Source organism: Athene noctua, chromosome 17, assembly GCF_965140245.1.
Source record: "Athene noctua chromosome 17, bAthNoc1.hap1.1, whole genome shotgun sequence".
NCBI lineage: Eukaryota > Metazoa > Chordata > Aves > Strigiformes > Strigidae > Athene > Athene noctua.
Window position 1 is genome coordinate 2,635,018 of NC_134053.1, and position 23,765 is coordinate 2,658,782.

General features: G+C 52.9%; 1 protein-coding gene across 3 annotated transcripts in view; it reads right to left on the reverse strand.

The window, feature by feature from the left end:
* The window catches only part of CUX2 (cut like homeobox 2), a 67,736-nt gene that overhangs the window by 12,574 nt on the left and 31,397 nt on the right, over positions 1–23,765 (reverse strand). For 2 of the 3 annotated variants that reach the window (XM_074920802.1, XM_074920801.1), the window contains exon 2: positions 4,995–5,073. In XM_074920802.1, coding sequence (XP_074776903.1) covers positions 4,995–5,073 — 79 coding nt within the window. Of the gene's footprint in view, positions 1–4,699; positions 5,074–23,765 lie in introns of all 3 variants that reach the window. The other variant, XM_074920800.1, reaches the window with a different exon arrangement.

Sequence of the window (23,765 nt, forward strand, 5' to 3'; positions counted from 1 at the left end):
ACGCCGTGCTGGGTGCCATGGGGACACCCCCTCGGTCCTGCGCTTTCCATCACCAGCCCCAAGGGACCGGCAAGGCTGGATGGAGACATCAGGTCCCCGAGGGAGCCGGTGGCACCCACAGCACCGGTGGCCCCGGTGCCGCCAGCGCCGGGCCGTTTGGGTGCAGACAATGGCGGTTTGTGCCGAGGTAAGCAGGTGCATTCAGAGCCGTCCGTCTTCCCTCTGTCAGCATTACACCATCATTAGCTAGTGTCTGCTCAGCAGGGTGTGCCATTATGTCTCCCAGGGCTGATGTAATTATACATTGACATAATTAACCCAGCAAGCCCATTAAGCAGGCCAGCTAAAAATTCATCTATAATTATTTGTTGTGTGCATGCTAATGAGTCCATCTGCACTGCCATTGTACAACATGAACAAATTAATTTACAAGTCTGGATTTTTTAATAAGTTCAAGAAAATGCCTCCTATTGAGCCAGGTTAATATAGGTTTGGGTTTGTTTTTTTTTTGGTTTTTTTTTTTTTTTTTAGAAAAGAAGAGGAAAGAAAATAGATTTAAATTCTCCAGGGTCAAAAAGTTAGACAAACAGAGAAGTGGGACAGAGCTGGGAGTGCTACTGTACAGCACGGACGCGTGGCAGACATCCAAGGGTAAAAAATAATAACGGTGATGGAAAAAAAATCACAACTGGCTGCCTCTGCTCTGAACGGGATGCAGAGCAGCTCTTCTGCTCAGCGAGTGCCTGGCTGAGACGGCAGTGGTGCAGGATGAAGGGGGCCCGGCACCACCGTGGCTGCGCCGTGGGATTCAGTGGCACAGCCCAACTGCAGCACCGGGTGTCTTTGGGGTGAACCTGCCCCAAACACACAGGATTTGGCCTGTGATCCTCGCTGCAAACACCCAGCGTGGATGCTCCTCGGAAACGAGTGGTGCCGAGACATGTAACCCCCCCCAGGTGGGGTTTAGGGGTCCCCCTGACCTACTGCTGCCCTCCCACCCCACAGCATCGCAGCCGCGTGGAGTGCAGGGCCCCACCTCAGCACCAGGAAAACCCCCAGAGCATCCTCCTCCGCAGGGAACGTTCCCCCTTTTTTCTGCTGGACATGAGAGAAACCCCGTGGACACACTGGGATGAAAGGTTTGTGCTCGGAGCTCAGCCGCGGGGCCCCAGGCAGAGGTGGGTGCTGAGCCCTGCCGGCACGCTGCCGGCCTTGGCCCTGGCCCGGTGACTCAGCTCCCGGGCTGCTGGTGGCGTTTGCCTGGTGCCGGAGCCGTGGCTCAGCATCCTTCAGGCGCATTCGCCATCCAAGGATGCAGGACTGCACCATCAAAGGGGGTTGCGGCGATGAGGCACGGCCCCAAACCGGGCTGGATGCTCTCACAACCATTAATAACACCCGTAAGTACACGAGCTGAGATAACGATACGGCTAATTAAACCCCGTGCTCCAGGGCCTCAGCTCACAGGCTGCAAGGGCCAGAGGCCCCCCCTTGCCTGCGCTCCCCCAGCCCTGGGGGTGTTGGCAGGAGGCTCCGTGCCAGCCCACGAGCTGCCTCTGCAGGGATAAACCCCGGGGCAGGACCCGTCCAATTCGTGCTGGCAACTTCTCTCGCCTCCGTGATGAGAAATAATACGGGAGGGACTGGCCTGAGTGATAAAGCTCCAGGGATTTTCCTTGGGTCAGTGTTTCCCCTTCTGTGAACCACAGCCCCACCGCTGAAATACGGCCGGCGCGATCCCCCCGCACGCTGCTCCCCGTTTGCAGCCAACAGCTCGGGATGGAGTGGTTGGGAGCGGAGATTTTCGAAGGGAAAAGAGCAAGTGGTGCTTTGGATCCGCTCCCTACGCCAGCCGGGGCAAAACACTCGGCTGGATTAATTCCATCGTGCTAATACCACCCGGTCCAGCGCCGGGGAAAGCGCTGGTCTGGGCTGCGGGGCCAGCTCCAGCGCTGTGTGAGAGGTGTTTGGATCCACCAAGGGGCTGCCAGAACTGGGAAACAAGCTCACACCAAGCTCACACCATGGTTGCACCATGCTCGCACCATGATCACACCATGCTCGCACCATACTCGTGCCACGTTTACACCAAGCTCGCACCAGGCTCACACCAAGCTCACACCAAGTTCATACCATGCTCACACCATGCTCACACCAAGCTCATACCATGCTCGCACCATGCTCACACCATGCTCGCACCATACTCGTGCCACGTTTACACCAAGCTCGCACCATGCTCACACCAAGCTCATACCATGCTCACACCAAGCTCACACCAAGCTCACACCAAGCTCACACCATGCTCACACCATGCTCGCACCATGCTCACACCATGCTCACACCAAGCTCATACCATGCTCACACCAAGCTCACACCAAGCTCACACCAAGCTCACACCAAGCTCACACCATGCTCACACCATGCTTGCACCATGCTCACACCATACTCATGCCACATTTACACCATGCTCATGCCACGCTTACACCATGCTTGTGCCATGCTTATGCCCTGCTTGCACCATGCTTACACCATGCTCATGCCATGCTCGTGCTGCCGGTGAACAAACCCTCCTGCCGCAGGGCCGGAGAAGGGACACGCCCCACAGCAAGCACATCATCTGCTCGCACCAAGTCACCGCGGATGCCACGTCCCGTCGCCCCCTGAGCCGCGCCGTAGGGCTCGGGACACCGCCCGCGGCGCAGGGGACAGCCCCGCCGCGCGGGTCATAACCCCGTGGGGACAGGGTGGAGGGGACAGGATGGAGGAGACGGCACCGACACCGCGGCCGAGCGGGCGTGCAGCTGCCAGCCCCACCGCGGTGGTGACGCCCCGGTGGCCCAGCCGGGTGACGGGTGATGTGGCAGAGGCACGTGTCAAAAGGGGACCTTGGGGCGCTGCGTCCGTGGCAGCTCCCGCACGCTCGGGGGCCACGGCGTGGCGGCACCCACCGGCCTGGGAGATGGCAAGTCCCTGCCGCAGAGCAGAGCCCGCTGCCCAGGCCTGCTGATCGATCGGTACATACACTCGCCCATTATATATATACATATTTTTTTAATACATATATATTTTTTTTATATATATATATATATATATATATAATAAGTGCTGCCACTAGCTGGCGTTATTGGCTGTCCTTTAGTGGCACCAGCCGCGCTGCAGCAGGGCCGGGGGCGGTGGGCCGGGATCCCTCCCGGTGTCCCCAGCCCCGGCGCAGGGAAGCGGGGCCGGGGGCCCTTCCCGGTGCTGGAGGGGTCTGGGCTGGCAGCAGACCCTCTCCCAGACATCCCCACCGCAGCACCGCGCAGCTTCTGCGCACCCACCGCAGCAGCTCGAGGCACCCGTGTGGCGGTGGGATGGGGCTGGAGGTGTCCTGGGTGCTCAGCACCTTCTCCTGAGTGTGCACAGGGAGCACCCATGTCCCCAGGGACCAGCAGCTCAGCTCTGGGCCAAGCCCTGGCCACCTGATCCGGCCCTCGGCGGAGGTCTCCGTGCTGGGGGCTGAAGGGTGGCATCTGCTCCACGGGGGCACCCACGGGATCACCCACGGCGCACCCGTACTCACGCACGGTGCATCCACGGTGCCTCCAGGGCGCACCCGCGGCGCCGTCACCTCTCAAACCGGGGTGGCACCTCCTCGGCCACCCCACCCCAACCTGCTCAAACGCATCCACCGGCGCCCTACGAATCCCTCCACGAGCCAAAGTCAGCCTTAAATCAAATCATCCCCAACAACAATGACATTAATTATGCTTTTAACACATTTTACTGCTTCCCCCCCTTCTCTTCACGCCACATCTGTGTGAACAATATCCAAAAGATTTACGGTTTTCTCCCGTAATTACAGACACACAGCCAGCTCACTTATCAAAATACTTGCTGAGCAATCAGGCTCCGTTAGAGTCTCTGCCAGAGATTTGTGTTGACAGCAGCCATTCAAAGCAAAAAAATGTCGAATCAGGACTTATGTGGCGCTTGTAAAGTATTCCACAAAGAGTTTGCCTGTCGAGAGACACACGGACATGTAACGGACAGGGACAAAACGATGGGCAGGAGGACCTGGGGAGCAGGAGGAGAGCAGGGAGAGAGGAGGAGGAGGAGGAGGAGGGGTGCAGAGACCATACGGGAGCAGTTTTGGGGTGTGCACGTGTGTGCAAGCAGGAGGAGCACGGCGGGTGAGCGCGGGGAGTTGGGGAGGGAAGATAACTGGGTTCTGGAAACCGAGCTGACATTTGGTTCTTGTAGCACAGGACAAATTTAATGAGGACAAAAATATGTCTCCCTAATTCCCCTAAGAAATCATTAAAACATTTTGTTATTCCTAAATGTCTGGAAAATGAATTAGTGGCCCTGCAGGAGCCCTTCTGCGTATCTTCAGCTGTTTGCAGCTCTCCGTCCTTACCGTGCCGGGGGATGCTGCGTGTCACCGTGCCCAGCACAGCCGACCCCCGGCTCGGAGCGTGGCAGAGCCCACGGTGGGGACGGGGGTCCCAGCCCCTCACCCAGCCCTAGCACTGACTCTGCCAACACAAGCCTCAGGCCTGCCCTGTGCCTCAGTTTCCCCCTCCTGAGCCTTCAAGCAGCGCCTCGGCCTGGGGGTACACCCCGGCACGGTGGCGAAACGGGGCGAACCCTTCCCAAGCCGTGTCCGGTGCCAGGAGGCGTGGTGCGAGCCAGCGCTCGGTCGTTTCGGTTAACTTACCCTCAAAAAGACAACTGGGGATAGCCGCAGTGTTATTACAAGGGCTGAGCAAATGTATTCCTTTCCTAATGTCAAGATGCATTTGGCTCAGGGGCTGAAACACAGCGATGGCAAAAGCTGTTTCCACTCCTCTCTTCGGCGGGTATCTCCAGAGCACCATGCGCGAGCGGAGGTCGGCGACGCCAGCCGCGCCGGGACGGGGACGGCAGCGCTGCCGCGGTCCTCGATGGCTCCTCTCGGCACCGGCGCCGGCGCGCGACTCGTTAGGCAGCCAGGTCGCCACCGCGTTTCTTACCTGGAGCTTCGATTAATTGCTTGTAAACGCTCAGGAAAGCCGTCTCAGCCTCCTTGCTTCTCTTACTAAGTGCAATCACCTGCAGGGAGATGGAAAAAGGGGGTCAGAGACGGGCTCGAAGGAGGGAACCGGCTCTGCCAGGCCACCAGGACCGGTGTCACCCATGACTGGCACGCGGGTGTCCTGTTCCCCCCCCGCCGGTGAGGCTCTGTGCCCGCTCCGTGCCCCGCACACTGCCTTTGGCCAGACTCCTCGTGCCGCTGCCATGCCACAGCACCCTAAATCATTGATGCGCTTTGAGTAAATGAAAATTATAATTTAATGTCGGCGCTTAAATAAGAAATAAAGAGGCCTGTCTGTTGTGCTTTGCCGGGCGGGACTCAGCACACAGCCCTCCCCAGCTGCCCTCCCAGTATGGGCAGAAATAACGCTCAGGCCGGGACTGGGACATCTCCTCTCGCTCACGTCCCCGTCCCCCTCGGCTGCCAGGGCACCAGGGTGCCGGTGACACTTGCGCTGGCTGGGCGGCAGGGAGATGGCACACTGCATCTCTAATAACCGAACAACATATTAATCTGCCGCACGCTCCCATCCAACATTTATGAGCATGAATCATTTACTCCCCTTAATTTTTCAAGGCACGATGACACCTCGGGGTGGGGGCTGCTGCCCACCGGGCTCTGGCACACTTTGTTTGCGGAGGGTCCACCTTGCTACCCCTCCACGTCCAGCCCCACCTGCAGCGGATGGGATGGGGTGTGGGTGGGACACACAGACCCCTGTGTCCCTACCGCAGGAGACAGGGATGGAGGTGACCCATTTCCAGCTGGAAAATGCCCAGTTTGATCCAAACTGGGCACCCGGTGACGGAGGAAGAGGTGCCCACCTGGCACTTGGTGCTGGCAGACACACTATTACCAACAGCAGACCAGTCAATTAAACCACTCTTAAGCCACTGACGGGCTAATTATCAAACAAAGCCTGAACTTTGTGCCTCAGCCCGGTGGCAGCTCCCACACTGGGGCATATTTTTCCCTCCACCCATCCCCTCCGTGCCGGTGGAGCTCCCGGCTCACCCTGCCAGCCCAGATTGCGATTGCTTGTCATTCAAACCCAAAGCAAACTGCTCATTTGTAATCCAGCAGCCACCTGAGCAAACCGCCTTCTCCTTCCAAGCTTGCAGGCACTGGAGCACAAAGATCATTTTTCTATTGTTAAAATTGTATAAGCCGGGCTTTTTATAGCGTCTCGTACACAAACCTACTTTCTCGGCGCCGTGTTTCCAGCAGAGGAGGAATTTGGGGGCTTTTCTTCAGCGTTCTGCAAAAACGCTTGGCTTCGGGGGGCTTTGAAATAATAATAATAAAGCAGGGAAGAGAGGGGGGGAGGCAGCAAGCACACAGCGAGCAGCGCTGCCTGTGTATTGTAGCAGGACAGCACTGCGTCTGCCGAACTTGCCAGCGGCACGTGGCACTGGGGTGGCACAGGGAGCCCTGCCCGGGGGTCTCTAAGGATGCAGAGACAAAGCGGTGCTGGGGTGCTCCATGGCATCAACCCTGCATGACACACGTCCCCCCCCACTTCCCACATCCTTCGGATTTTGCACGGGAGAGGAGTGGGAGCGGGCACGGCCCATGGGCACAGCTCTGCCGTGGGGCGACGGGGACGCCTGGACACACTGGAGCTGCTCTGAAGAGCTTCATCTCCCCTGGGACAGCCTCAAAGCAAAGGCTGCACAGCAAGGAGCCAGCCCTAACGTGCTCTCCATCACCCGTGCCAACCCCCCGTGCATCCCCAACCTGTGCCAGCAAGGAGGAGCCGGCCCACACCTCCAAATCGGGCTGTTTCCACTGAATTTTAGTCCTGAAGTCACATCATAGAGACAAAGCGTTTTTCAAAGGGAAACTTGAAAGCTTCTCCCTCTCCTTGGCAATCCTGATGGAGGTCCGAGAATGCCCCACCGGGAATGCTGTGGCTCTGGGGCAGGCTGGAGCCTGCAGCATCCCCATGTCATGGTCCTGTGGACCTCACCTCTCCATGGCCACTGGCCACGGGCTCACTGGGGACAGATCCACATTTCCATCTGGTTCATGCAAGGGGTCGACTCGCCGCTCATCCCACCTTCCCAGAGAGCGGATCCGTAACACTTTCCCACCCATTAACTACCATCGGTATCTTAATTGAAGCCACAGGACCCGCAATTTGCTGGCAAAGAGGCATTTGGGGCCATTTCATCAGCCTCGGCTCCTGCCCCAGCCCCTCGTGCTGGGCTCTGGCTCGGGGCTGGCACATTTCAGCCCACGTCAGTGCCAGGGCATCACCAGCACAGCTGGTCGGCAGGATGACGAGCCAGGAGTCCGTTCTGCTCTTTCAGAGTCCCACTAAACTTCAAGGAAATGTCAGTGAAATAAAGATATTTAAAATTTTCAGCGACCTTTTCTGGATGGGGATGATTCACCAAAATGTCAGGGGAGATTCCTGCCAGAGCAGCTCTGAGTCCTGCATGGGGAGAGTTCACCCCAGCCCTGAAACCGCTGTTATTCCTCACGTAGAGCTGAATAAACACCCAGAAAAAGCCCAAATCAGCCCTAAAATCAAGGTTTTATAATAAAAACCCACAAATCCTCGCTTTCTTGGGGCAGAAGCTGTGACCCAACCCTGTGCCTTCATCCAAGAGAGCGACATCACCAGCATCCTGCTAAAAAGAGGAGAAAATAGCTAAAAATGGAGCAGCTGAATATCCCCACAACAGCCTTGGCTCGGTGGGGTCAGGGTGGCATCGTCCCCGCTCCCCCCATCACCGCAGCGTCCATCGGTGACGGCAAACCTGCCACCAACCACCCTCCCTCTGCCCACAAAGTCCTCGGCGGCCGGCGGCGAGCTCTGCCTCTGCATTATATATCGATGTACTATTAATTTCTATTTTTCCCACCCCCCTCCGTCTCCCTCCGCAGCATCCACGGGCTCAAGGTGAGGCACGGCAGCAGCGCGGGATCGCCGTCGTGTGATAAATTACATTTACGCGCCGGGTCCTTTTCATGGCTGGTGACTTTCCAGCAAAGCAATTATCACTGTAGAATGCGTAATAGCCTAATTAATTACTATTGTCAGGCTGGCCTCTGTGCCATGATTATACCTTCCGAAGCCAACTTTTTAAACATTTGGAAGCAGAAATATTATTATAATTGACTGACAAAATGGTAAAACTCCCCCAGCGCAGCCGGTCCTCCTCCCGGCACAGCGGCGAGGACCGACCGTCTGAACATCTCCTCTCCAAAGGCGCGGGATTTGCATCGCACCGGCGGTGAGTTTATTCTTATATCCATGAGATCAAGTGCAGGATAAGTAGTGGGTTATTTCCATCTAAATACTGGTGGCAGTAAACCACAAATGAGCTCTTTTTCAGCAGAGAGGAACAGCTGTCGGGGGAGAAAGCGGCAGCAGAGACCCCAAATGTTGAAGAAAACTGATGAAAAAATTCATTCAAGCCTTTGCTATTTTCCTCGCTTTTTTTTGCTGATGTGTAAAGAAGTCGGGGAGAGCGGGCGGGCTGCGGAGGGGTGAGGGGGGAGAGCCTGCGAGGGAGCCGCTGGCCCGGGGGAGAGCTCCAGGTGACGGGGGCTGGACCCCCCCGTGTGGCACCAGCCGTGTGCCGGGGAGCCCCCGTCTCACACTGGGGCCCTTCGCTGCCTTCCCGGTGCCCCGTGTCCCACCAGCTCCTCAAACCCATCACACGTGTGCACAGCCCCATCGCAGACACCCACAAACCCATCACACCCCCCCCCCCAGCACTGCACATGGGCACAGACCAGTCACACACCCACAGAGACCCATCGCACACCCACAGACCTCCTGCACACCCACACAAACCCGGGGCACACCCCCACACACCCCCAGCGCACAGACATGCAAACCCACTGCGCACACACACAAACCCGGGGTACACCCCCACAGACCCTTCATGCGTGTGCACAGACCCACTGCACACCCATCACACACACCCACAGACCTGTTGCACACCAAGACCCATCACACACCCACAGACCCATCACCCACACCCAGAGACCCATCGCACACCCACACACACCCATCACCCACAGCCAGAGACCCACTACACACCCACAAACCCTTCACCCACACCCCCAGACCCATCGCACACCCCCAGACCCGTCATACACACCCACAGACCCATCACCCACAGCCAGAGAACCACTGCACACCCACACAAACCCATCACCCACAGCCAGAGACCCATCACACACCCACAAACCCATCACCCACACCCAGAGACCCATCTCACACACCCACAGACCCATCACCTACACCCACAGACCCATCACACACCCACAAACCCATCACCCCCACCCAGAGACCCATCACACACCCACAAACCCATCACCCCCACCCAGAGACCCATCACCTACACCCACAGACCCATCACCTACACCCAGAGACCCATCGCACACCCACAGACCCATCACCCCCACCCAGAGACCCATCACCTACACCCAGAGACCCATCACCTACACCCAGAGACCCATCGCACACCCAGAGACCCATCACCCCCACACTCAGAGACCCATCGCACACCCACAAACCCATCACCCCCACTCAGAGATCCATCACCTACACCCACAGACCCATCACCCCCACACTCAGAGACCCATCGCACACCCACAAACCCATCACCCCCACACCCATCGCACACCCGCAGACCCATCACCCACACTTGGAGACCCATCGCACACCCACACAAACCCATCACCACACCCCCACACCCCTCGCACACCCACCCCTTTCCCACTCCTTTCACACACACCACACCCCCCCCACAACTCTTCCGAAGGCAGAAGCAGCTCACAACGTTTTCACAAGGCCAAAAAGCAATTCATGTCAAAAAGATCGATAATATAAAAATAAAGCCTGAGAATTCTAGTTAAAGGGAACGTCATAGAAATATGTTGTTCACGTTCATGATTCGGAGATTAAAAAAAAAAAAAAAAAAAGAAGAATCAATATAAGTTCTTCAGATGATGTTATTTCTAATGAGAAATATACCAAGACTGCTGCAAATAACTGCTTAACGGAGAAAAAAAAAATGCATTAATAATTTACTTTATAAAGCATAGGATCCCGAACGCAAGAAAATTGCTGCTGGTTCTTAATTTTGTTGTAATACTTCCTGACAAGTTCAATGATGCTTTGGCAAAGTTCCTGAGAGCGGAGTCAGAGGATGTTCAGCTCATTAGGTTATTTTTTTTCCACCCCCCCCTTCTTTTTCCACAGCATCCCGGGCAGCTCCGGGAGAAGGTGCCCGAGCTCTTCCCTTTCTCTGCACCGCAGGATTTGCTGGGCTGAGCCCCCAGAGCGGCGCTGGCCCTGCCAGCCCCTGCCTGCTGCCGGGCAGGATCACCCTCCTGCCTCACCCACCGCCCATCCCCAGGTGAGCTACAGCCTCCGGCCACAACGCAGCAAGCACGGAAAACATTTCAAGCTTTTTTACTATCCTTCACCAACGATATTTAATACGCTTTTTTTTTTTTTTTTTACTGGCTGGTTTAGTTGGATTTTTTTCTGGATTTTTTTTTTCCCCCCCTTATTTTTTCTTTATTTATCTTTTCAGTGCATTTGCTGACAGTTGGCAACTCCAAACCATCTGCTAACGGCACACACGCCGAAACGAAAGGCTTCAGCATCGAACCCAACGTGGCTCGAAGGAGCGGGCTAATTTCCAGCCAGCGGCACGAGAAGGTGCCACCTAGGTGGGTTAATTCCCAGCAGAGCTGGATTTCTTGCAAATCCACAAGATTATTTTTCCTGCAAAATTATTTCCCTGCAAAAATACTTTCCTGTAAAATTATGCCCAGCTCCCCGGGCGGCTGGTGGCAGCGGTGCAGGTCGGCAGAGGAGATGGGCAGGGATGAGCATCCCTGGGATTCTGCATCCCTGGCACAGATGAAGTGGGGTGACAAGGGGGTTCCCGCTGGTCTCTGGGTTTGGGATGGAGCTGGGATGGAGTCGGGCTGCCCCCAGCACGCGGGCGCACCCCGAGCATCGCAAAATTTCACCTCCCATTTAGCAGAACAAAACTTTTAATTTAGATGTTTTCATCTATCTATCAGAGTTTAAAAAAAAAGTTTAAAATAATGACTGTAATAAATGAAGGTAATTAATTGTAGTTTGTTCCTTTACTGTCTAGTCAGCTTAATTTTACCTTTTCATCTAATAATGAGAAAATAATTTTTGTGCTCTGAGGGTTAATGATATGTAACTGCAAGAGCTGCTAATTGCATGTTGCAAACTATTCATCAAAATCCCCATCTGCGCTACTTGATTATGTTTGCTAAATTATTGCTTTGAATTATCTTTCATAAAGCAACTTTTGTAATTAGCAGGGCTTTCGCTTTGCTCTTTTCTCCGTCGCAAGGATATTCAAACTTTGTCCGTCTCAAGCTGTTGCCATTAAACTGCCATCGCGGGCAGCTTTTGGTGAGAGAAAGAAACTGCCCTTTAGCTAATCAGGGGGGGAAATAAAAGCTGGGTTTATTTGCCGTGGGTACAATTTATTCTCCTGGCACTGCTCCTCCTTCCTCGAGGAAAAAATTCTATAGGAAGGATATAGGGGCCTAACTGTATATGAGATGTATTTGGGAATGGCAGAGAGAAACGGCCCAAAAAGCCCATCCGCTGCCACCCGGGTTAATATTTCAAAATGTGGGGTTTTTTCCTTCCTATTTACAAGAAAAAAGCGGAGGGGGAATGCTTGCCATTCATCACCGTGCTTTTATGGGCTCCTTCCCGTGATGCAGATGATGTAGCGCTTTGCTCTCCCTGGTTAATATTCATGGGGAGTGCTGAAAAGTGTGCTTTGCAGGGAAAAAAATGTATTAAGGAAGTATTTTTTTAAATTTGAAAAAGAAGGGGAAAAAGATGGAAAGAGAGGGGAAAAAGAGAGGGGGAAGAGGGAAATGTGGGAAAAGAGGAAAAAGGGGGAAAAGATATTTTAAAAGAGAAAAAAGAGGAAAAGAGAGAAACAAGAGAGGAAAAATGAGAAGGAAAACAGAGAGGGGAAAAAAGAGGGAAAAAATGAAAGGGGGGAAAGTGAGACAAAGAGGGAAAACGGGGGGAAAGAGAGGGAAAATAGGAGAGAAAAAAGAGGGGGGAAAAAGAGGAAAAAAAGAGCACCCAGGGCCCCCACGAGCCTCCCCCCAGGAGAAGCAGCAGCACGCTGTGCCCACCTTACACCTCCTGGCACAGAAGCAGCCAAGAAACCAGACCTCAGGACCCTGAAATCCACCTTTTGGGACAAAATTCCACAAAAACTCCCGTGGAAAAACATCCTGGGAGGGAGGAAGGCGGCCGAGCTGAGGAAGCGGTTGCCACCGAGCCAGGAATCCCATCCTGCTCTCCCTTACACCCCCATAAATCCAGAGCCACTTGGGCGGAGGGACTGGCTGGGGCTCCCCGAAGGACATAGCTCATATTCTCGTAGCGGATCTAATGAAGACTATTGGAAAAAATGCAGTATTTAAAAGAGTGAAAATGTATTCCTATTGTTATCACTCTCTTTTATGTGTTTATGCATAGTGCATCGGAATGAATCAATACTGGATTGCCCTATAAATAAATGAGCATATCAGTAAACCCAGTAATAAAATGAAGTGATGAAAAATATGGAAATCAGTCGCATTTGTGTAAATCCACTTATTGTTTACTTTAATATTTTCTCATGCAGTTCCGTAGCTCCAAAGAGACAGATTTAAAATCAGGTAATGCTCAGCAGATGACAGATCCTAATGTGTCGCTGCTGGCAAGCTCAGAGTACCGGCAGCTCTCCAGGGGTTTCCATCGAAGCACATTAGAGGAGCAGAGAAAGCAGCCCCCGAAGAGAGAACATTAAAAAGCCAGGGAGAAGAAGAGGTATCCTGAAGTGCAATGCATCTCTCGCCAAGGCAGCCACGGAGCCTCCGGGGATGTGGTAGGGGCCCGGGCTGGGAGCACCTGGGTCAGGGTTGGAGGGTGGTGAGATGCCTTCAGCAGCGAGGCGGTGGGCTGGGAGCGTGTCGTCCCACCCCAGTGCTCGGCTGCTCCTCAGATCGCCCACTGCAATCTCACCCGGTGCATCCCAGCCACCTTGTGGCATCTCCTGGCCACGCCACGGCACCTCTAGGCCACATCGTGGCACCTTCTGGGCACTCCATGGCACCTCCTGGGCACTCCATGACACCTCCCGGCCACTCCATGGCACCTCCCGGCCACTCCATGACACCTCCTGGCCGCTCCATGACACCTCCTGGCAGCTCCATGACACCTCCTGGCAGCTCCATGACACTTCCTGGCAGCTCCATGACACCTCCTGGCAGCTCCATGACACCTCCTGGCCACTCCATGACACATCCTGGCCACTCCATGGCACCTCCTGACCACTCCATGGCACCTCCTGGCCACTCCATGACACCTCCTGGCCACTCCATGGCACCTCCTGGGCACTCCATGACACCTCCTGGCAACTCCATGGCACCTCCTGGCCACTCCATGGCACCTCCTGGCAACTCCATGGCACCTTCTGGCCACTCCATGACACCTCCTGGCCCCTCCATGACACCTCCTGGCCCCTCCATGACACCTCCTGGCCACTCCATGGCACCTCCTGGGCACTCCATGACACCTCCTGGCAACTCCATGGCACCTTCTGGCCACTCCATGACACCTCCTGGCCACTCCATGACACCTCCTGGCCACTCCATGACACCTCCTGGCCACTCCGTGGCATCTACTGCCTGTACCCCTGCCCACACATGGCACAAAGACCACCAGCACCGGCCAGCAAGGCGCAGCAGATGGATTTTATCGGCTGCAGAAACCCCTCAGGGGCTGGGGACAGTGACACCGTGCCTTGGTCACATCAAGCCGGGTCCAGGGCTCTCTCCTTCCCATTTGAATCCCCCAAGAGCCGACGGGGTGGGAAGAGGCTGGGATCATGCCTGGGACCATGGGGGGGGTGAGGGAAGGTCCTGCCCACTCCCCTGCCCACCTCTCCTTTGAGCTTCCCCCTATAACACTGCCAGTTTTTCCTCCCACCCACCCAGGCAGGCAGAAAACACCCCTCCCCACACAGCCTCTGAGAAAAGCTATTTTAGAGTTGCTCTTTTTTTTTTTCCCCTTCTCGTCTTTTTTTAATTTTTTTTTTTTTAAAAACAACACATCTCCCCCCATCTGGGCTGTGAGCTGGGTGCCAGCATCTTGGCTCCGAATGCTCAACGTTTGCTTTTTATAAACTCCTCGAAACCCAAAGTTTCCTCCCGCGCTGTCGAGATGCATCCAGAAGGATGCTGCAACCAGGCGGATGCTGTGTCCCCCAAATGTCCCCCTGCAAGGCCCAGCTCTTCCCATCCAAAGGCAGCAAAAGCCAGAAATCCCTATACCCCAAGGTTAGGGGCTATAATTTGTCTTTGTGGCTAATGAGCTTTCCTTCTTGCTAGTCACTTATATCTATGGTTCTCAAAAATCTAGTTGCCGGGGAGGGAAATCTGGTGTCCTGCAGAGATAATTCTCTAACAGCAAAATCTCCTATACCTCAGGTACATTTTTCTTAAATTCCCGGCTGAGTTCAATTAAATGTTTATGAGACTGTGCATTTTCCCCCCGCCACGCTGCCAGCGTCAAAGCAAGAGAATTAAACTCCTTCTGGAAGAAAACAAAAACAAAAGGAGAGGGGGGGGGGCAAAAAAAAAAAAAAGAGGGGGGAAAAAATAAAATAAAGGTGGTTTAGGAGGGCTGGGTTTTAAGATTGCAGGAATATAATTCCCCCGGACTGCTTCTGCTCTGCGTCACACAGGCACGGCGCGTTGGCAATATCGACAAGGGGGTTTATATGAATAATTGAAGAAATTCTGTATTCCCCGCAAAAGAAAAGGCAAGCCGAGAGGGTTGTTGAGATAATCAGGAGCTCGCTAATCAATATTCTCAGCCCCAGCCTCCTCCTCGCTTCTCCAAAAGGAGCAGTGCCATAAGCTCATCAGTAACTGTAAAAAAAACATCGCACTCCGAGTGTCAAAATAGTCAAGCACAGCATATTGTATTGCCAGATTTCCCTCCCGGTCCACCCCGGTGCCAGATTACATCCATCAGCGGGGAGGGAAGCCGTCCAACGATGACTTACTTATGCTTAAGTGTTCATAAATAAGGTTTTTAAGATATAGATGGCTTTTTAATTTTGGTGGAATGTGGAAAAAAATAAATAAATTAAAAACGATGGGGTTGATGTGATGTGAAGCGACCTCTCGGGTACTCCCCAGTAAATCCCACAGTCCAGCTGTGCTGGGGGACGCCCCGGTCCCTATCCGGGTTGTATTGTGGTGAAAACAGCCAGAAAAAATTTACACTGGCACCATATACCGTGGCAAAGCCTTTGTCTGATGGGGAGATACAGCGAGAGAACATATCCCTGCCATGAAAACCTCATTAGACAGATTCTAATTACTGCCCTGCAGTCGGCGGGAAGAGACAGAAACCGTAAAACCTGAGTGGGGGCAGAGGCTATTAATTGCTTTTTGATAAATTGGGGGCCGAGGTGCTGGTGAAGGGGGTCAGGAGGTGTCTGTGTGGGGCTCGGCTGCACCCTGATCTCCGACTGCTGGCGATGCACGTTCCATCCCTGACTTGCCTGATGCGAGCATCCCCCCGTTCGGCTCCCAAAATGAGCACTTTTTGGGCAAATCGGGTTTGCAACCAAAGGAGCCACCACCTCCAGGATCAGCAGCTGGTCCTGGATGTAGGATCTGCTGTTTGCTCCATCCTCATGTCCCACCAAAACCTCAGGACCGTGATCACCACGCTCGGCGTGGAGCCAGCCCTGCACCCTGGGATTTCAGCCACGACTGCTCAAATCACCAGGGACCTCCTCCTTCCTCCCCGGTATCACCAAAAACCCACCCAGCCGTGCCGTAGTGGGACATGGGGCAGGAGGAGACGTGGTGCAGGGCAGCTACCACCATCCCCTGGTATGGGGCAGGGGGGGTGACCCCGACCATCAATCACCCCCTAAGCCTCACGTAAACCCGTGATGCTAAAGACGTATGGAGCCAATTACCAGGGGTCACTGCTGGGTGTAAAATTCAGACAACGAAGCTCCCAGTCTCAAATGAATTTGCGCAAGATTGCAAGCTTACTGCCTTTTATTGGACAATATAAATATTTCACTGTTATATAAAAAAATATTGGCGAGAAAGCAGATAAACCCAAGTCCTGTGTGTATACAGAGAAGCAGGGAGTGAAAAACGGCCGTCAGCATCTTTTTAACGGCCTTTGGTGCGGTACAGGAACACGGGTTGTGGAGGGGGTTTGATGACCACAGTGGCACAGTGAGAGCTGGGGACCCCCGGGACCCCCATCCCAGACCTGCCGGGGCTCTGCCGGGGAGCAACGCCAGCACCACAGCCCGGACACACCAACAGTCCAAGGGGTTGGGTCTGGATCCGACCGTGCTGGAGAGCAACACGTGGGATGCAGAAACCTCGGAGGCTCGGCACCATTCCCAAGAATAAGGTGCTGCCTCCAAGCACGGGGGTGAACCTGTGCCCCCCACAGAGGATGCTCAGGAGGATTGGGTTGGTCTCACCGTATGGATCAATCCTAAAGGCATTTTTCCTAACAGTTTTCCCTGTTTGTCTTTCTGGGATCATATCTGTCCTCATCTGCACAGCCTCACCAGCACAAGCCATCCTTATTTCATAGTCACCAATATATCAACGCTTCCCCGTGACAATAAAGCAGGAGAAAAGAAAAAATAAAAAGCCTATAGGAATCGATACCTCTTTCTCTCACTCTCTACCTATATTTTATTAAAAACTTTAGCATCAATATTAATGTTTAAATCCTCACCAAGCTGAGTTTAATTACCTGTAAACTGCATCCACAGCTACATGGACTTTGCTCCTCACTGCTGTAAATACAACTGAGAAGGAGCAGTGCCAACATCTCTGAGCATCACCTTCCCGTCCCCGCAGGAGTGGCCACAGGAGAAGGGGAAAATTGGGATCCTGGGAAGAAAACGATGCGTAAATATAAAATATCTGAGGCTCTTGCTGCCAAAAGGAATCTGCTTTCAGCTACTATGTGAATCATATTTGGGAGGGGGGAATGAGGGAGAAGTATTTGAATGGAATCCATTAGTGGCTGAGGACGATGAATGACTCGCAGGCAGCTCCTGACCCGCCACCGAGGTCAGGGATGGCTGGCACGAACGGCCGGGAGCTGACGGAGAAACCAAGCAGGGCTGGGACTGGACCCACCTAACCCACGCAGCACCCACCTCCTCCCTTTGCCTGCTGTGCCAGAAAAGAGAAATACGGGTTCGTTGTGCTCTCCCGGCTGTTTTGGCCGTGCCACGCTCCCACACGTGCGGCCACATCCTTTAACCTCCAGCACACGTGGGCAGGGCAGGCAGGAGGGGGCAGGGATCGGTCCTGCTGCTGCCATTGGCCACCCCGGGACCCGTCCCAGGGCCGCTGATGTCCGTGGTCCCGCAGCGAGGATGCTGAGCCAGGAGATCTCAGCATCTAAAATGGAATCGGGGTTTACAGCGCGTTATCAAAGGAGTCGTAATGGGATCTCGCAGAGGGCGCAGATTTGAGACACACATCAGATTTCTATTCCCGGGGAGATAGGAAAAGGCTGTGGGTTTTTTTAAAAAAAAAAAAAAATATATCAAGGGACGCTATCTCACTTGTTGTATTGGTTGCTCATGGGCAGCTCCACCACCCTGGAGTTTTGCCACCCTGCTCCCTACCGGAGGCTGAAGAGGGGTTGTTGGAGGAGGCCAGCCTGGTCCTGCCCCCCCAGATCCCCCATTCCTGAAACCCCCCTGGCAACCCCCCCCCGCCACGCTTCTCCCGAAGCCTCGGCTCCTTCGTAAGGCCCTTCCTTACTACATCCATTCCAGAGGCTTCCCAAGGCCAGGGCTGGGACGGCGACGGCAGCGTTCGAGGGTTACACTTCCAGAATAATATTCATTACCATATTCATTCAGTGTTTATCTCGCAGATGTACGGATCCGTTACAATGGAGAAAAAAGAGAACTCAGAATTTGTTCTCAAAAGATATTCAAATTAGTTAATCAAGAGTCCTTTTATTACGTGTCTCATGTACCAGCAGCAACTATCCATCGAGATAAATGATCAGCTGCTAATAACTGATTACATTGCAGCAAGTGTTTTCTTATCCCTATTACCACCATGTTTAAAGACATTTTATAAATTTCTAATTATTGTAAATTGTTTCTCCTTTTGAAAACATCTTCCCATAGTCATCAGCTGTCAATTTTCCCTGAAAATCTCTCTCTGAAACGAGCTTATAGCAAGAGGCTCAGGAAGCAGAGAAAACCCTTCCAGCCTCCCCGGCTGGCGGGATGCAGCCTGGCCACCTCCACCCCAGGGCGGTGGGGGACCGGGATGCTCCTCCAGCCCTTTTGTAAGTAGACAGGACTTGAAAGAAAAATAAAAGCATCCCTAAATTGGATTAATCCTGGATGGTGCTGTCTTCACCCATTGAATGGTGCCAAGGTGCTGCACGGTGGAATGGGCCATCCCCCACGGATGGATTCACTCTTTAGCAAACCACAAAGAAATAAATAAGCCAGCAGTAAATAATACAGCTCTGACAAGTTCAAGGCACCCGCTCCTACAGACACTGGCATCTGAGGGCAGATCTGGGCTTGGGAGAGCCCTAAATAAGATCCCGCTTGCTTTCTGCGTATTTTACAGATGAAAGCTGAAATAGTTGAGAGGGTTTGAAGCCAAACAGGACTTTAAATCCAGCGGCCGGCCTCGAGCCGCTGCTCCAGCCGATTTCTAGGCTCCATTCATTATTGCAATCAATCGGCTTAAAAAAAACCCACCACAACCGCAAAAACAACAATAAACCACCCTCTAAACCCTCTTAGACGCTTTAATGGAAAAGGTTTCTCCTTCCATCTTCCCCGGCTATGACTGCGGGGCTGGAGCAGCAATCTATGTGCCACGGGCCAGGCTGCAGCCGGGAGGGTCCGTACCGTGCTGGGGACCACGATGGCACGGGCAGAGCACCTGTGTGCTCCTGGAGGGACCCAGGACGCAATGAGCCCCCCCACACCAGTCCACCACCACCCCCCTGGGTGATGGTGGCTCTGCTGGTGACATTCACTGCCCAGGGATGACCGGGACAGGAGCGCATCACGGCTGTGCCCCACGGCGTAGCCGGACCCTTGAGATATTTGCCAGTGTTTGGGCAAATGACTCCGTGGTGGAGCCAACTGAGCCAAAGCCGCCGGTGGCAGCGGTACCATGGAAGCACAGGATGGGAAGAGGAGAAGGAGGAAGGCTGCACGGGATAACCTCCCGGCAGAGGACCGGGGTGTCATCAAACACGTTCACTGGGCAGAGCAGGGCCCAGGGCTGCCAGGAAAGGGAGGAGCAGCCGGCGGGACACGGAGCCTGACACGATGCAGCCAAGGTCCTTCCCGGCTCCAGGGGGGCTCAGACCAGGGGAGGAGACGCCGCAGGCACCAGCCATGCCATTATACGCATTATTGATGCTGTTCTGAAGAAAGCTAATCAATATATTAGATTTCCCAAAGAAAGAAAACACCAGCTGCCAGCAGCACATAACTCCTCCGCCGCGGTGCATTTTTCCATCAAGCCCCGGAGCTGTGCGTGTCTGCGCAAGATGAGGTCACGTTCAAGAGGAGACCTCCCTCTCCCCCGGCAGCCAGGTCAGGGCCAGGGCCACGGCCACTGCTTTGCCAGATGGCAAAGCCCACGTGTCCCCCCCTTGGGTTGAAATTCCCCAAGTATCTTGCACCGGCATCACTGTGGGGTGTGGTGAGACAGCACAGCACCCAGCAGGACCAACCCAGCTGGGTCTGATGGGGCTCCACAGGGACACACCCCCCCAATTCCGATGCCTTTGCACCCCTGTGTTGACCTGCAGGCCCTGGCGCTCATTTGGGCTTCACAGAGGGTGTCCCATCTCAGAAACTGCCCTTTCCCAGCCACATTTCCCCGGCAGAGCCATTCCCGCAGCACCGACCGGTCCCAAACGCGGGCGCTCAGCCACGCACCAGCACTGCAGAGAAACTGGGAAGCATCAAACCGACGGATGCGCTTGGCAATAACCAGATCCCAGCACACGGATCCCCGGCAAACCGAACTGCAGTGCCCAAAGTGTCGTGCTCCCCTCGCTGCCACTCCAGGGTATTCATTCCTTAAACCATTAAAGCTGATGCCATGGCAGCTCCAAAAGCTGTTTAAAAAGGAGAGGATAAATCCACGTTGGCCCTAACGCTCCACACCGGCAGGAAAGCAGACTGACGTCACGGGGAATTGATTAGTGTTTTAATAGAATTAGATCATTGGGAAGGTGGCAGACCTGTTTCAGAAACCCAAATGTTATGCAGATTCGCATTCAAAACCCTAAACCAGGGCGCATTTAACCAAGGCAGAGTAAATGTCCCACATTTCCCCAGGATTATCTGAACCATATCAGATATAATCCAATGATCTGTAAAGTGATTATACCCAACTGAATATAAGAGATCTCTTCTGGTAATGCAATATTTCATCCAGCTGCAGACATTAGGAGGAGGCAAACAAAGGAGGAGATTTAATAAGTGGAAATAAAACTATAGGCAGAGATAGTTTTAAATTTTTTTTTTTTTGTATCGCATCTAATTGCAATCAACAACAGACATCTGACACAGTGACAGCATCAGCAAAATTGCTGCTGAGAGCACAGAATCTTTGTCTAAAAATAATCAGACATTCAGCGCGCCACTGTTTGTTATAATGGTAATCGATGCTGGAGGCTTTGAATTCCATCAATTTATAGATCTGCTCTGTTCTGCCTGGTGATTGTGTTCTGCACACATCCACTCCCGCTCGGCGCAGGCAGCGCCGGGGCACTGTGTGATTAAGATAAGCTCAGATTCCTTTCATACATTCCTTATCAGCTCTAATTCTCCACCAGGCAGAGATGTTCACAGCAGTTAAAGATTAGTTCAGCTTCTCAGACGCCAAATTTGAGGGTATTGATCAATAAATCAAATCACAGCAATCAATCGCCCGATCCGAAGAGTCTAGCCGATGCATTATTACTGGCGCCTTCGAAGCTGAGGCTTTTTCATGGGTTTCATCAAAACGCGGCTTCCCTGGCTCCCCGCCAGCTCCTGGGCTGCCTAATAGACTCCGCAGCAGAGGAGCTCCAGCCCAGCAGAAGAGCAATAAATTTCTCATCAAACAGCCGATAGAGAAACAAGATGAACATCTGTTTTGCTGCAATGAAACTCCTGTGTTCTTCAGAAGCTGCAAACCAGGTCTGACAGACCACCCCAAAGGCAGCTTTGCCTTCAACAAAGCAGCAAAGCAGAATATTTGCCGGTTATTTCAATCAGGTAATTTAAGAAGACTTTGCATTCTCCTCTCTGCAGCTGCCGGAGCTTTACAGACAGGATTCCTGCTCAGTCGATAATAAAAGCCATCCTGGGACCCTGTACTATGAAGGCAATTTTATGATACCCATTATGTGGCAATGTAACTTCATTAAAAGCTGTTTATTCCCTCTAAGCATTTTAAGCACTTTCCCTCACCCATAAAGAAGAGCCTCTCGGTGCACTGCAAAGGTTATTTGTGCCGGGTATTTCTTGCCAGGGATGAGGGTCGTGTGGGCAGTGGGATCCCCGGCAAAGGGGCTTCTCCTCCTGGCCAGCAGCGAGACAGGAGCTGCCGAGAGGCAGCCGTATTTTATTTTTATTATACACTCAAGATGAGCTATGTTTACTGCAGCTCTGTTTAGGTGACATTTATTATGCCAGCTTCTTTTATAAATTAATACAGACAAGTACCCCGAAAATTTGCCTCCGCTGCGAAGATGAACTTGCTCCTCTGCACACCCATTTGCTCTTCCATTTGGGACAATTTGAGGTGTTTCGGCCCTGAGAGCTTAATTTTCCAACCCAGCATTATAATTCAGCATCCAGAGATGGAGCCGCAATCACGGCGAAGCGGGAGCCAGACACCATCCTGCTGCCAACTGCATCCCTGCGGCACGCACGAGTCGCCTCGCTCCAAAGGAGGGACAAAATGAATCCTTAAAAACAACCAAGCAACCCCTAAATCTCAAATTTAATGCTCCTTATTCCTGATGGTAACATTAGCAAAAAAAAAAACAACCCAGCCCCCAACCCTGGCAGTTTGGTCCCACCCCAGGGCTCAGCAAAGTATGAATTTAACAAGTTCATTCTTCGTAAGCACAGCTGATGGACCATCATGGGTTGGGGATGTTTCTCCCCAGTGCTGCCAAAACAAATCCCACGTGGAGCTAAAGAGTTAACCCAATGCGGGGAGGATGTTTGCCTCCATCTGAGATTTAGTAGCCCCCTCGTCTCTCCAGGTTGGTAGAGCAGGTAGGAGACGCCAAACCAGCCACCAGTTCATGGCTGTTTGTGTTCTGCTGATATTCAAGAGTCAGTGAAACCACCCAGCAGCCACCTCCCCGTCTAACGACGCATCCTCAATTAGCCAGCGGGCTGGGAGAAATTATCTATAAGCAAGAAGGCCCACATTTGTAAATTCTACTTGAAATAATCTGAATTAAAGCAGAGAAAAGGTGAGGAATACGAGAGAGAAGCGATGGCTCTCAGAAAGGGTGTGAATCCCCCATTTTTTGCTCCTGGCAAATTTTCTCCTCCGGCCACCAAGGTTTTTCCCACTGCACAGAGGCCGTGATGTCTTTAGGGAATGGACCTAAACGTCCATTTACCACTGGACCACCACACATTGCTCTCGCATCCTCCTAAGTTAGTTCTTCCCAAAAAAACACCTCTGGGAACATGCTCAAAGGATGCAGCTGCATCTTCAGCAATTAAGAATCAGGATAACCATTGGAATGAATATGCACATTCCAAGAAAAGGGAGACTCTCATTACCTTCAAAAAACCTGCACCTTTCTCCAAATAAATGGGCAGAGACTCGCAGGGCTTGTGGGAAGAAAGCGGGGCAGGGCACGCTCCCTCGCTCCTCGCCCAGCACCGAACTCGACAGCAACAGTTCGATATTCTCCCATAAACGCACACACAAACATACACAAAATACTGTTAACGGCTTGGTATTTCTTTAAACAGAGTCGCCAAGGAAAAATAGAATTACTAGAATACATTTTAATTGATTTACAACAGCACTTAGTAACAGTGATAAAAGAAAAACTTGTTTTATTGGACCTCCTGCTAATTAGCTCGACTGACTCCAGCTTAGAAAAGCGTATCCCTCGCAACCGGCACAACCCCGACCGGCACCCGACACGAAACGGCTTTTATGCACAGAAAATCCTTTATAATAATCAGAGAAAAACCGCTGCCAAATGGTTATTGCCAAGAGACGACGGAGGAAAGAGGGCAGCTCCGAGGATGGAGCCACTGGATGGGATAAACCAGCCTCTCTGGCAGATTCAAGCAACCCCTTTCCATCCATAAACACGCCTTTATTGCGACTTTGATATATCCTTCCCTTAATGACTTTTAAGGGCAGCAGATAAAGTCGAAAGAAGCGCACAAGCAACCAGCAAATGTTTAATATTCAATAAATGTGTCAATTTTACATACGGAGGCAAATGGGGCTTTATTGAAGAATTGGTAAACTTCCTTGGAGGAAAGTAAGTGCGTTTTAGCCTTCAAGGGGTCCCCGATGAATAGAAATGGAATGTGATTTGTGATAAAACTCAGCTGCTCTATAAAAGACGTTA